The 12,950-nt window shown below is 39.8% G+C and overlaps 1 protein-coding gene across 3 annotated transcripts in view; it reads left to right on the top strand.

Moving 5' to 3' along the window:
* Positions 1-11,255, top strand: part of LOC121547186 (receptor-type tyrosine-protein phosphatase H) — a 32,520-nt gene extending 21,265 nt beyond the window's left edge. For 2 of the 3 annotated variants that reach the window (XM_041858322.2, XM_041858321.2), the window contains exons 14-21: positions 851-932; positions 1,390-1,480; positions 1,749-1,825; positions 5,687-5,821; positions 6,035-6,157; positions 6,382-6,542; positions 10,281-10,416; positions 10,581-11,254. In XM_041858322.2, coding sequence (XP_041714256.2) covers positions 851-932; positions 1,390-1,480; positions 1,749-1,825; positions 5,687-5,821; positions 6,035-6,157; positions 6,382-6,542; positions 10,281-10,416; positions 10,581-10,748 — 973 coding nt within the window. In that variant the 3' untranslated portion in view covers positions 10,749-11,254. Of the gene's footprint in view, positions 1-850; positions 933-1,389; positions 1,481-1,748; positions 1,826-5,686; positions 5,822-6,034; positions 6,158-6,381; positions 6,543-10,280; positions 10,417-10,580 lie in introns of all 3 variants that reach the window. The other variant, XM_041858323.2, reaches the window with a different exon arrangement.
* The last annotated feature ends 1,695 nt before the right edge of the window (positions 11,256-12,950 follow it).

Here is a 12,950-nt window from a genome sequence, read left to right as displayed (position 1 = left end):
AAGGCTGTAACGTAACAAAATGTGGAAAAAGTCAAGGGGTCTGAATACTTCCCGAATGCACTGTATATAATATACAATATATTCATATGCCATTTAGCAGACACTTTTATCCAAAGCGATTTACAGTCATGTGTTCATACATTTCAAGTAGCGGTTGTCCCGGGAATCAAACCCACTATCCTGGCGTTGTAAGCACAATGCTCTACCGACTGAGCTACAGTAAAAAAATGCTTATGTTGGGTTCTGATGTGGTACGACAGTTGAATTTAGCTGATGAGGCATTAATATTCTTCAAGAATCAATGAGTATATATCATTAAGTCCAAATATGGATGTAGCAGCTGCAGATTGCCCCTTTAAACTCAACCATTTACTTTTATCTTAAAAGTTAAGACAAAATATCTATATAGGCTAGATTTAAGGGTATCCAAATAGCAACTAGTCTATGTACACTAGAAAAAAAGGGTTCCAAAAGGGTTATTCGGCTGTCCCCATTGGAGAACCCCTTTTTGTTCCATGTAGAACCCTTTTTGGTTTCAGGTAGAACCCTTTTGGGTTCCAAGTAGAACCGTCTGTGGAACGGTAAAAAAAAAAATATGAAAAAAAAAATGAGCTAGATCAGCTTTAATATTGCAGAAAGATTGTAACTTCCATCAATGTAATTGTCTGCATCACTTCCAATCGGAATGGAACGGGTTCTTTGTGGAACCCAAAAGGGTTGTACCTTTTTTTCTAAGAGTGTATTTTAAGGCCAATTAAGCATGCGTTAGACATTATCACATGTCTATTACCGTAACAAATGAAATATCAACTCAGAACATACCTTTAAGTGTATTTTCTATTTTCTCCAGAGCGATTCCAGTGTGGAAGTTTTCAGACCACTACTACAGAATGAGCGCTGACACCAACAGACAATTCAGTGAGGAGTATCAGGTAGCAATGAGGAAACCATGCTTGCTCTTCTGTTTGTTTTATCCTGGTGTTGGTGTTATGTCTCGTGTGTTTCATAACCACATCTTCACAACAATTCAATAATGATGATATGAGAGACAGGAATTCAGTTTAACCATGTATATGAACGTGCTCATTTCAACACACATAACTCCCATGATGCTCGGCGGCACAACTACGGTAAGTCTGGAGGTGCAAGTTGTACAACTGTAATAGCCTATATAACAGTTGGTAATGCAAAGTAGCTGGACGATTGTCCAATGTTGTTTTCCCTGTGAGTGTGATTACAGTATCAGAATGGATGTATAGGCCTGTTTTGTCATCTTGTAATCCATCTGTGTGTCTGTGCATAAGCCTTCAGACGACTAATTGGAGTATGTTAACATTAATTCGTTTTTCTATACAATATGCTCAATCTATGCTTTATATCTGTATGCAGGACTTCATCCCTGTTGGCACAGAGCAGACTCAAAGAGCAGCCCTTCTGGAGGAGAACAAGAACAAGAACCGCTTCACCAATGTGCTGCCATGTAAGTGTACTCTGGCTGCTATTTCTACACATCATATGAACAACATACAGTTGTGGAATTCTTTGCAACAGTTGAACTTTGTGTCAGCCAATTGACCAAGTATAATAGGGTGGATCAGATAACTATGTCTGGAATCTGATGGCGTTGGCCTAAACACCCCACCTGCAGATTTTATACAGTTTGAGGTTTTGTGGGTTATATTCTCCAAAGTAAAGTTTGATGGGACAAAACTCATTAGTCATTTTAAATCTTCTCTCTCTCTCTCCAGATGACTGGTGTCGGGTGAAGCTAACCACGATAAACCACGACATGAGCTCTGACTACATAAATGCGAATTACATGCCAGTAAGTACAGCAGCATGTAAGTCTCAGATTTCCTTATACAGATCACTGTCCATATCAATCCTAGAGATCCTACACAGGTATTCCTACTGTGACTGCACCTCTAAAAAGTACTAGACTGATCTACTATACTGACATAAACCTTGATAGCCTACTTTAAAAGGCTTACTTATGGAAAAGGTTTGGCTAGGAATTTACCCCCCCCCCCCCCCATGGTAAACAAATAAACATTGCGTAACACCAAAGGTACAATTGTTATAATATTATAATATACTGAACAAAAACATAAATGCAAAATGCAACAATTTCAACGATTTTAGTGAGTTACAGTTCATATAAGGAAATCAGTCAATTGAAATAAATAAATTAGGCCCTAATTTATGGATTTTCACATGACTGGGCAGGGGCGCAGCCATGGGTGGGCCTGGAAGGGCATAGGCCCACCCACATGGGAGATCCAGCAAGGCCCAGCCAATCGAAATATGAATATATATATATATATATATATATATATATATATATATATATTTATACACTACCAGTCAAAAGTTTGGACACACCTACTCATTCAAGGCTTTTTCTTTATTTTTACTATTTTCTACATTGTAGAATAATAGTGAAGACATCAAAACTATGAAATAACACATATGGAATCATGTAGTAACCAAAAAAGTGTTAAACAAATCAAAATATATTTTATATTTGAGATTCTTCAAAGTAGCTACCCTTTGCCTTGATGAGAGCTTTCAGATGAGAGCTGAGTTATTCCCCAAAAAGGCTTTATTGCAGACATAAATACTCCTCTGTTTCATCAGCAGTCTGGGTGGCTGGTCTCAGACGATCCCGCAGGTGAAGGAGCCGGATGTGGAGATCCTGGGCTGGCGTGGTTACACGTGGTCTGCGGTAATACGGTGACCGTATTACCGCCACAGCGGCGGTCATAATGGCAGTCAAATTCCACATGACCGTTTAGTCACAGTAATTAGGCTTCTCCAAGCTCTGATGCTGCTGATGGTCCTTAGTAGCCTACCAAACTTGCCTGATACTCAGCACTCTATTGTCCCGCTAATCACTCCGACATCAATGCAAATGTGATGGAAAATATAAACAAACACTTCATGAGAGCCCATGAGCTCATGTTGTGCAACATTTCTATAGGCTATGCAATTGCATGAGAAAACAGAGGGATGGCCTCTATTAAAAACAGGAGGATCCCATCAGGTTTCTATAAGCTAGGGCTACTATATTTATTTCTTAACTTTCCTAATATTAAGCACATTGCTTCTCTTTAAAACAGGAGTATAGCCTACCTGGCTGGCATTCAAATGAACCACGAGAAAAGCATCCTCCGTTCGCTATTTAAGTGCATAGATTACGTATTTTTTTCAACTGCCCGTTTCGAGACAGGTGCATGATAATGGTCCATTCTAAATCAAAACAAATTTCACACATATTATTTAGTATATGTAAAGACAAGATTAAATCAAGAATAGTGTGATGGGTGACAATATTAGCCTATCACTTGTGACTGATATATTATCACTTGATGATGCCCAGCTTAAGGCAAACAGCGCATGCTTTTTGTGAGTGACTTTTTCAAATCATAGTCGCACACCTCATGTAGCCTAGCCCATAGGCCTATATGTTTTGATAAGGTTTGTAGCACAACTAAAGTGGCCAAATAACTTCTTAAAATGAAGCACATTAATCCGCTTTACAATTGGTGTAGTCTAACTGGCATACATATGCAGCGCATGAGTTTCAAGTTTGGGGAAGATAATTGTCACCATAAAAATGCACCTTTATAATAAAAGCATTACATGAATAATCGCATTTACGGTCACTTTTGAGAATGGTGTTTTCTAATGGAACATTTACGCTTATAGCCTACTGCCGTGTGCGCATTGCTGAGCTTATAATGTTAAGAAATAGACTAATATTTATCAACATTTTAAGCTAAATGTTCTCATCTGTTGAGTCAGGCTCATTGCTTAAAACAGGCTTTTTGATGCTAGTGGTTTTATTAATTTGGGATCTATCGCATCCCACAACTGTCCCAGACTATGTTTGGAATATTTATTTCTCACACGGAATAGAATAGGTCAACTTTTGTACTACGGGGATAGTAGATTGACATAGGCTAGTGCTTTTGCTGTTCGTTAGGCCTATTCATCTTGTTGGCTGCCGAAAAGTAAATGTGGACAGCTCTTGTAATATCTTCAATATGTGCCTCGGAATTGGATAAGGACGCGCGCAGTTGCGTCCCTGATGTGTCTGTCTTCACTTGTAGCCTGTGAGAAAGACCCGATCATGGTTACTGAGAGCCATGTGAGTGAGAGGTGCTTCGGCACGCAGCCGGGAGAAGGGAATTATAATTATTATATTCAGCCGAAGGGCACAACGGCCACTGACCGCAAAAGGTATAGATTTGTTTAGGGGGCATTACGGCCAGACAAAGGGGATGCAGCCGGGAAATTCGTGGCATTATCAAGTGCTTCTCAAATTGTGAATGAGAGACTGATGAAGTGTGTACAGCCTGTGCAAAAAAACAAAGCAGAGCTCATGCCTTTCATGCAACTTTTTTCAAATCATCATTAGAGTCACATCATGCAGCCTTAGAATGTATTAAAAATCAAAACATATATACCAACATTTGTATCACAACTAAAGTTACATAAATAACCTGTACCTGTTTCTTTGTTAACTGCAGAATAGCCGCATGTGTGCACTCCCTCAAATCGTTTGGAGAAAATATCCTTTCTATTTTATTCAGCTATGTTCAATTGTATTCTTCATACTATAAAATAATATAAAATAATGCAATGGAATTCTAAGCAAATCTTGTCTGCTAAATGAACTAGTGTAAACCACACTCATATGGCATAGCCAGATCAGGGCCTAACATAAGGACAACTCAGAGTATGCTATTATGTTCTTCTGAAATAGACTACATTTTCTTCATATCATGTTTCTTTAGACCTGTCTAAAATAAATAATGGATTTATTGTGATGATGTAGGCTATATTACATAGATGTATTATACTTTTTAAATGTAGATGTTCCAAAGGCCTGCATCACTGGCTTGTAGGCTATGCATGGAAGCCAGGAGATGCTAAATGTGTTTATGTTAATTAATGGTCAATTACCATGAGACTGGCAGCTACTTGCTTGACAATCACCGGCTGACAAAATTTCATGACCGCCACAGCCCTAGTCTGCGGTTGTGAGGCCTGTTGGATGTACACTAAATTGTATAAAATGACGTTGGTAGAGAAATTAACATTAAATTCTCTGGCAACAGCTCTGGTGGACATTCCTGCAGTCAGCAAGCCAATTGCACGCTACCTCAAAACTTGAGACATCTGTGGTATTGTGTTGTGTGACAAAACTGCACATTTTAGAGTGGCCTTTTATTGTCCCCAGCACAAGGTGCACCTGTGTAATGATCATGCTGTTTAATCACCTTCCTGTCAGGTGGATGGATTACTTGGCAAAGGACAACATTTGAGAGAAATATGTGTTTTGTGCGTATGGAACATTTCTTGGATCTTTTATTTCAGCTCATGAAACAAGGGACCAACACTTTACATGTTGCATATAGTTTTGTTCAGTAGTTACTGGCAGTTGCCGCTAAACGGGCTTCAATACTTCCCAACAAAACTCTTTATGTCAATTATAAATGTCATAATGTAATAATAGCACGATATCGCTGATTAATATGATGCCTTAAAAGGACTACATACACCTATAAATGTTTACACAAGTTGTGGCTGTGATATATTGATTAGTGAACCATATGAGTCATTTTAAATTACTATAAATACAATAGGTGTGTTTTGTTAACCATGATGCTTTCTGTTTCAGGGCTACGGTAACAGCAGACAGTACATCGCTACACAGGGTCCCCTGCCCGCCACCATCAAAGACTTCTGGAGAATGATCTGGGAGCAAAGGGTAAAGGGCGTGGTCATGGTAACCAACTGCACCGAAAGAGGGAGGGTGAGTCCTGTGTGTCTTTAATGTGCTTTGCATTATGTGTGGTTTTGTGTGGAGAATGTGGGGATATCACAGATAAACAGTGATGTAGTCATATAAATAGAATAACTAGAATGGGCAAACCCCCTCAGACCATGGCAATTTGACAGATAAGATTATATTTACTGTATTTCTATTGATTAAATTGCCTAGTCTCCATGGCTGTCTCTCTCTTAGACTAAATGTGAGCAGTACTGGCCTCTGGACTACACCCCGAGCCTGTACGGAGACCTGTTGGTCACAGTCACATCCGAGAAGAGAGAAACCAACTGGACACTGCGGGAGTTTGTGGTGAAAAATGTGAGCACTATGCTTTATCTCCTCATATGAAACCTGGGACGTTTTAAGTAGGGCACGCATATAGCAAATCGTTTTGGAAACTAAAATCCATTGCAAAACATTTTCTCTCTTATGAACACAACCCTAGACAAGGTTTTTAGTGCGTGCCCTGCTTACAATACAATACAATTTACCTGTGTGAATGTCGCCTCTGCCACTAGTTGAAATTCTTCTCTTTCTTTCAGAGAGACACATCTGAGGATCGCCTTGTGAAACACTTCCACTTCACGGCCTGGCCAGACCACGGAGTCCCAGAGGGGACAATGACTCTGATCCAGTTCAGAGGGCTGGTCCGGCAGCACATAGAGAGCCAGGAGGACAGTGGACCCACTGTGGTGCACTGCAGGTAATGTTACAGTACTGACAACACCCAGCCATTACTCTATACAGAGAATGCAAAATAGGGATAGATAGGGCTGTACATATGGCAACCATATAATTAGGAATTAGAATACTCGAATGGACATGAACCTTCTTATGATGGGATAAAGGTCAGCCATTTTGGCCAGTGCTGTGATAAGATAATGTAAAATAATGAATTTGAATATTTTATCTGCACTGTATGTTAGCTAGCTAGCCAGACAGTTTTAGAGGAATGATTCCATACATTTATCAAATTAACTGCCAACAGGTTGTTATCAATAAAACGCCACAATACATGCAGAGCATTTTAATTTGGCAAGGAGCCCCCAGCTCCGCTAAAACAATTGACAACTAGCTACATGCGGTTTTCAAGAGATTGTTAAATAAATGTTACTTTAACATCATCACCTCTTGAAGAGCATAGTCAGAACTACACATTTCCAATTATTTTCCACATGTAGCTTTATCATCATAGTTATACAGCAAGTAACTGCATGCTTTTCATGATCAGTAAACATCAATTGATCATGTAATTTCAGATATGTGAGGGTAGCCTATCCATTTGGCATGTAGCTAGCTAGCTAGCAAAGCAAACAACATGTGCCATTTAGCTTGCTTCATCAGAGATTAGGCTTTTGGAAAGAGCTTGATATCGGCAAGTCCTCATCCTGGTAAAGTCAGTCGCACTTCTGTCATCACCACTATAGATGGCAAGCAAATCAAACAATATTTGGATATAGCCATCTAGTCAATCCCCTGAAAGTTAGCTTGTTAACTAGCCGTATTGATGTGATCTGTTATTAGCTAGCTAGCTAGCCAATTTGACATGGTCCATAAATCAATGTAGCCTATTAGGACTGTCAGCAGCAATCTTGATTAAACACTTAAAAACAATGTTGAAAAGGGGATAGATAGCTAACTTCACTAGGTAGGCCTACGTTGGTTGGAGAAAAAAGTACATTAAGTCTACTTACCACTATGTTTAGCCAACTGTACAACATTTCTACTGGTAGCTTGCAAAGTAAACATTATCAGCTAACAGTACATCGGCAAATGCGCCCTTCTGCTGCTTGACAGGCAGAGCCCACAAAGGATGGGAAATTAACCTAAACCATACCATGCAGGTATTTTATTTTATATCACTCAAATATCCAATTAATGGTGGCCAATATTTACATTTACATTTAAGTCATTTAGCAGACGCTCTTATCCAGCGCGACTTACAGTTAGCGAGTGCATACATTTTTCATACAATATTGGGAGATATCGTAAAGCTATTGATGTTTACTGATCATGAAAAGCATACAGTTACTTGCTATGTAACTCTGATGATAGAGCTAAATGTGCGCAATTGTTTTGCATAGAGGTGATGATATTACAACCAAATAGTTAACATTTATTTAACAATCCCTTGAAAACAGCACACAGTTGTCAATGGTTTTAGCGGAGCTGGGGATCAAGGGGCAGACAAATCGAACGCTCTGCATCTTGTGACGTTTTAATGATAACAACCTATATGCCAACATTCCATTCAAACAATGCAGTCAATCCACAGCCATACACTGGCTGAAATCAGTTGATGATAGGACTTAGACAAGTTGTAAATGCAACAAGTCTGATATTGTATCATATAATATCACTCACGGTTTTCCAAGAAAACAAAAATGTTGATATTTATGGTCTGTTTACATATATTTTAGAGGCTATTTATACAGAAACGTTGTATACACTGTATTTATAGTTATATGACAATATTTTTGTTTGACAATAATTATATTACACAATTTCTGATATATCGCATGCCTTACTTTTATTTTCCTGCCTAAGTAAAATCAGGATTATGTCTCTACTGCCATTCATTCCAATTAGACTGGTTTGGATTTCTCCCTGACCAATATGGCTGCCATTTTAAACCGCTTCTGGAACTTTGGGGGTTTATGACGTCCCCTAGTAATTTGATAGGATCTCTATGGTGGCAACCCTATTGAGGTGTTCCAGGAATGCAACGTTAACCAATAAGTGAGGTGTTTGTTGAAGTATAGGCCTAGTTTCAGTTTGTCTCTTCCTTGAACAGGATTATTCTGTGCTCTATTTTAACATGCTGTACAGTGTATTCGGAAATTATTCAGACCCCTGGACTTTTTCCACATTTTGTTACGTTACAGCCTTATTCTAAAATAGATGTAATTGTTTTCCCCCCTAATAAATCTACACACAATACCTCATAATGACAAAGAAAAAAAAGGTTTTTGGAATTTTTTGCAAATTAATTTAAAAAAAAACCCTGAAATTTCAAATGTACTTAAGCATTCAGACCCTTTAGTCAGTACGTAGTTGAAGTACCTTTGGCAGCGATTACAGCCTTGTGTCTTCTTGGGTATGACGCTACAAGCTTGGCACACCTGTATTTAGAGAGTTTCTCCAATTCTTCTCTGCAGATCCTCTCAAGCTCTGTCAGGTTGGATGGGGAGCGTAGCTGCACAGCTACTTTCAGGTCTCTCCAGAGATGTTCGATCGGGTTCAAGTCCGGGCTGGACCACTCAAGGACATTCAGAGACTTGTCTAGAAGCCTCTCCTGCGTAGTCTTAGCTGTGTGCTTAGGGTCGTTGTCCTGTTGGAAGGTGAACCTTCGCCCCAGTCTGAGGTCATGAGCGCTCTGGAGCAGGTATTCATCAAGGATCTCTCTGTAATTTGCTCCGTTCATCTTTCCCTCGATCCTGCCTAGTCTCCCAGTCCCTGCCGCTGAAAGAAATCCCCACAGCATGATGCTGCCACCACCATGATTCACCGTAGGGATGGTGCCAGGTTTCCTCCAGAAGTGACGCTTGGCATTCAGGCCAAAGAGTTCAATCTTGCTTTTATCAGACCAGAGAATCTTGTTTCTCATGGTCTGAGTTCCTTGGGTGCCTTTTGGCTAACTCCAAGCGGGCTGTCATGTGCCTTTTACTGAGGAGTGGCTTCCGTATGGCCACTCCACCATAAAAGCCTGATTGGTGGAGTGCTGCAGAGATGGTTGTCCTTCTGGAAGGTTCTCCCATCTAAACATAGGAACTCTGGAGCTCTGTCAGATTGACCATCTGGTTCTTGGTCAACTCCCTGACCAAGGCCCTTCTCCCCCGATTGCTCAGTTTAGCCGAGCGGCCAGCTCTAGGAAGAGTCTTGGTGGTTCCAAACTTCTTCCATTTAAGAATGATGGAGGGCACTGTGTTCTTGGGGACCTTCAATGCTGCTGAAATGTTTTGGTACCCTTCCCCAGATCTGTGCCTCGACACAATCCTATCTCGGCGCTCTATGGACAATTCCTTCGACCTCATGGCTTGGTTCTTGCTCTGACATGCACTGTCAACTGTGGGACCTAATATAGACAGGTGTGTCCCTTTCCAAATCATGTACAATCAATTGAGTTTACCACAGGTGGACTCTAATCAAGTTGTAGAAACATCTCGAAGATGATCAATGGAAACAGGTTGCACCTCAGCTCAATTTCGAGTTTTATAGCAAAGGGTCTGAATTCTTATGTAAATAAGGTATTTCAGTTTTTTATTTTTAATACATTTGCAAAAATATCAAAAAACCTATTTTCGCTTAGTCATTATGGGGTATTTAGTGTATTTTTCTGTTTTAATACATTTTTGAATAAGGCTGTAACATAACAAAATGTGGAAAAAGGGAAAGGGTCTGAATACTTTCCGAATGCAATGTATATTACTCTGTCCCTCAGTGCTGGCGTGGGGAGGACAGGCACCATCATTGCTCTGGACGTGATACTACAACAGCTGGAGAGGGAGAGGGCAGTCGGCATCGCTGCCTTTTTGCACAAGATGAGGCTGAGTCGACCGCTCATGATTCAGACAGAGGTAAGGCCTGAGTTAGCCTAATACAGATGATCACCTGATCAACACCAGATACTACCCTAAAACATAGGCAATATCTTTTGATTGACTAAAGGTTTGATTAAAAATTAATATATGACTCATGAGGCTAAATTTGTGGCTTATCCTTGCCATTTACACTCTTTCAGTCGCAGTATATTTTCCTGCACCAATGCATCATGGATTCTCTGCAGCCCAAAGAGAAGATGATGCAAGAGGCCCTGTATGAGAACTCGGACATGATCTACGCCAACAGCATGGCACTGAGGCAGTTTCACGCTACCAATCCAAATGTGTCTGCTCTGAGTGTTTGTTAACATTGTGGATAAAAATGCCTTCTATGAGCCCAAGAGTAACCTAGGTTCTTTTTATCATGATGTAAGAATACTCAATACTCAATGCTGCCTGTGTTTTCAATAAGTTGAGTCTGTCAAACAATGGCGATCTCATGCTCCTGTCTTCTGTATTTTGGTATTTCTATTTTAATCTATTTACATCACATGTACATAATGGTTTAGCTTATATTGGGTATCATCATTCACTGGTTATGTTCAGGAGAATTCAGCACACCTGGCACACTTCACATTAACCTAATTACTTTTTATCATGGTGTAAGCATACTCAATTTTGCCTGTGTTTTCAATACATTTCAGTTATAGCCTATCCAATTTCAAAATTGCACTTGAAATTATTCATGAAGGATGACAATTTTACCTGACATGTATAAAAGTGTGTAATTTGGCTTTCATGTATAACAAAGCGTAAAAATAAAACTATTTTTCGTTAGTCACAAAGACTATTATAATAAGAGACCATAGTCTTATTACACCCACATCATTTCATAAAAATATTTTCAACGTCCTCAGTCCGAAACACTGTCATTCCCAGAGGAATGCGAGAAGTACAGTGTGGGAAAAAAGTATTTGATCCCCTGCTGATTTTGTACGTTTGCCCACTGACAAAGACATGATAAGTCTATGATTTTTATGGTAGGTTTATTTGAACAGTGAGAGACAGAATAACAACAACAAAAATCCAGAAAAACGCATGTCAAAAATGTTATGAATTGATTTGCATTTTAATGAGGGAAATAAGTATTTGACCCCTCTGCAAAACATGACTTAGTACTTGGTGGCAATCACAGAGGTCAGATGTTTCTTTTAGTTGGCCACCAGGTTTGCACACATCTCAGGAGGGATTTTGTCCCACTCCTCTTTGCTCCTAATCTCAGCTTGTTACCTGTATAAAAGACACCTGTCCACAGAAGCAAACAATCAATCTGATTCCGAACTCTCCACCATGGCCAAGACCAAAGAGCTCTCCAAGGATGTCAGTGACAAGACTGTGGACCTACACAAGGCTGGAATGGGCTACAAGACCATCGCCAAGCAGCTTGGTAAGAAGGTGACAACAGTTGGTGCGATTATTCGCAAATGGAAGAAACACAAAATAACTGTCAATCTCCCTCAGCCTGGAGCTCCATGCAAGATCTCACCTCGTAGAGTTGCAATGATCATGAGAACGGTGAGGAATCAGCCCAGAACTACACGGGAGGATCTTGTCAATGATCTCAAGGCAGCTGGGACCATAGTCACCAAGAAAACAATTGGTAACACACTACGCCGTGAAGGACTGAAATCCTGCAGCGCCCACAAGGTCCCCCTGCTCAACAAAGCACATATACAGGCCCGTCTGAAATTTGCCAATGAACATCTGAATGATTCAGAGGAGAACTGGGTGAAAGTGTTGTGGTCAGATGAGACCAAAATCGAGCTCTTTGGCATCAACTCAACTCGCCGTGTTTGGAGGAGGAGGAATACTGCCTATGACCCCAAGAACACCATCCCCACCGTCAAACATGGAGGAGGAAACATTATGCTTTGGGGGTGTTTTTCTGCTAAGGGGACAGGACATCTTCACCGCACCAAAGGGACGATGGACGGGGCCATGAACAAGGGTTTTGCCACCAAGTACTAAGTCATGTTTTGCAGAGGGGTCAAATACTTATTTCCCTCATTAACATGCAAATCAATTTATAACATTTTTGACATTCTGGATTTTTGTTGTTGTTATTCTGTCTCTCACTGTTCAAATAAACCTACCATTAAAATTATAGACTGATCATGTCTTTGTCAGTGGGCAAACGTACAAAATCAGCAGGGGATCAAATACTTTTTTCACTCACTGTATACTACTCGAATGGGCAAAGAAACTCAAAAGGGTTGATGATATTAATTAACAGTCATTTTGATCCGAATGTGCAAATTGTCCAAACAGATCTGCAAGGTAGATGGATGATTTTAAATATGTTATTGGACAATAAACAGATATGGCTCATCAACCTTAACAGACCAAATAATGATGATCCACGCTTCTTTGAAAATACACTATCAGTCAAAGATTTGGACACACCTACTCATTCAGGGTTTTTTCTTTATTTTAATTTTTTTCTACATTGTAGAATAATAGTGAAGACTTCAAAACTATGAAATAACACATATGGAATCATGTAGTAACCA

Source organism: Coregonus clupeaformis, chromosome 31 (assembly GCF_020615455.1).
Source record: "Coregonus clupeaformis isolate EN_2021a chromosome 31, ASM2061545v1, whole genome shotgun sequence".
NCBI classification, from domain to species: Eukaryota; Metazoa; Chordata; class Actinopteri; order Salmoniformes; family Salmonidae; genus Coregonus; species Coregonus clupeaformis.
Note: the sequence above shows the minus strand (reverse complement) of the source record. Positions and strands in the feature narration are given on the sequence as shown.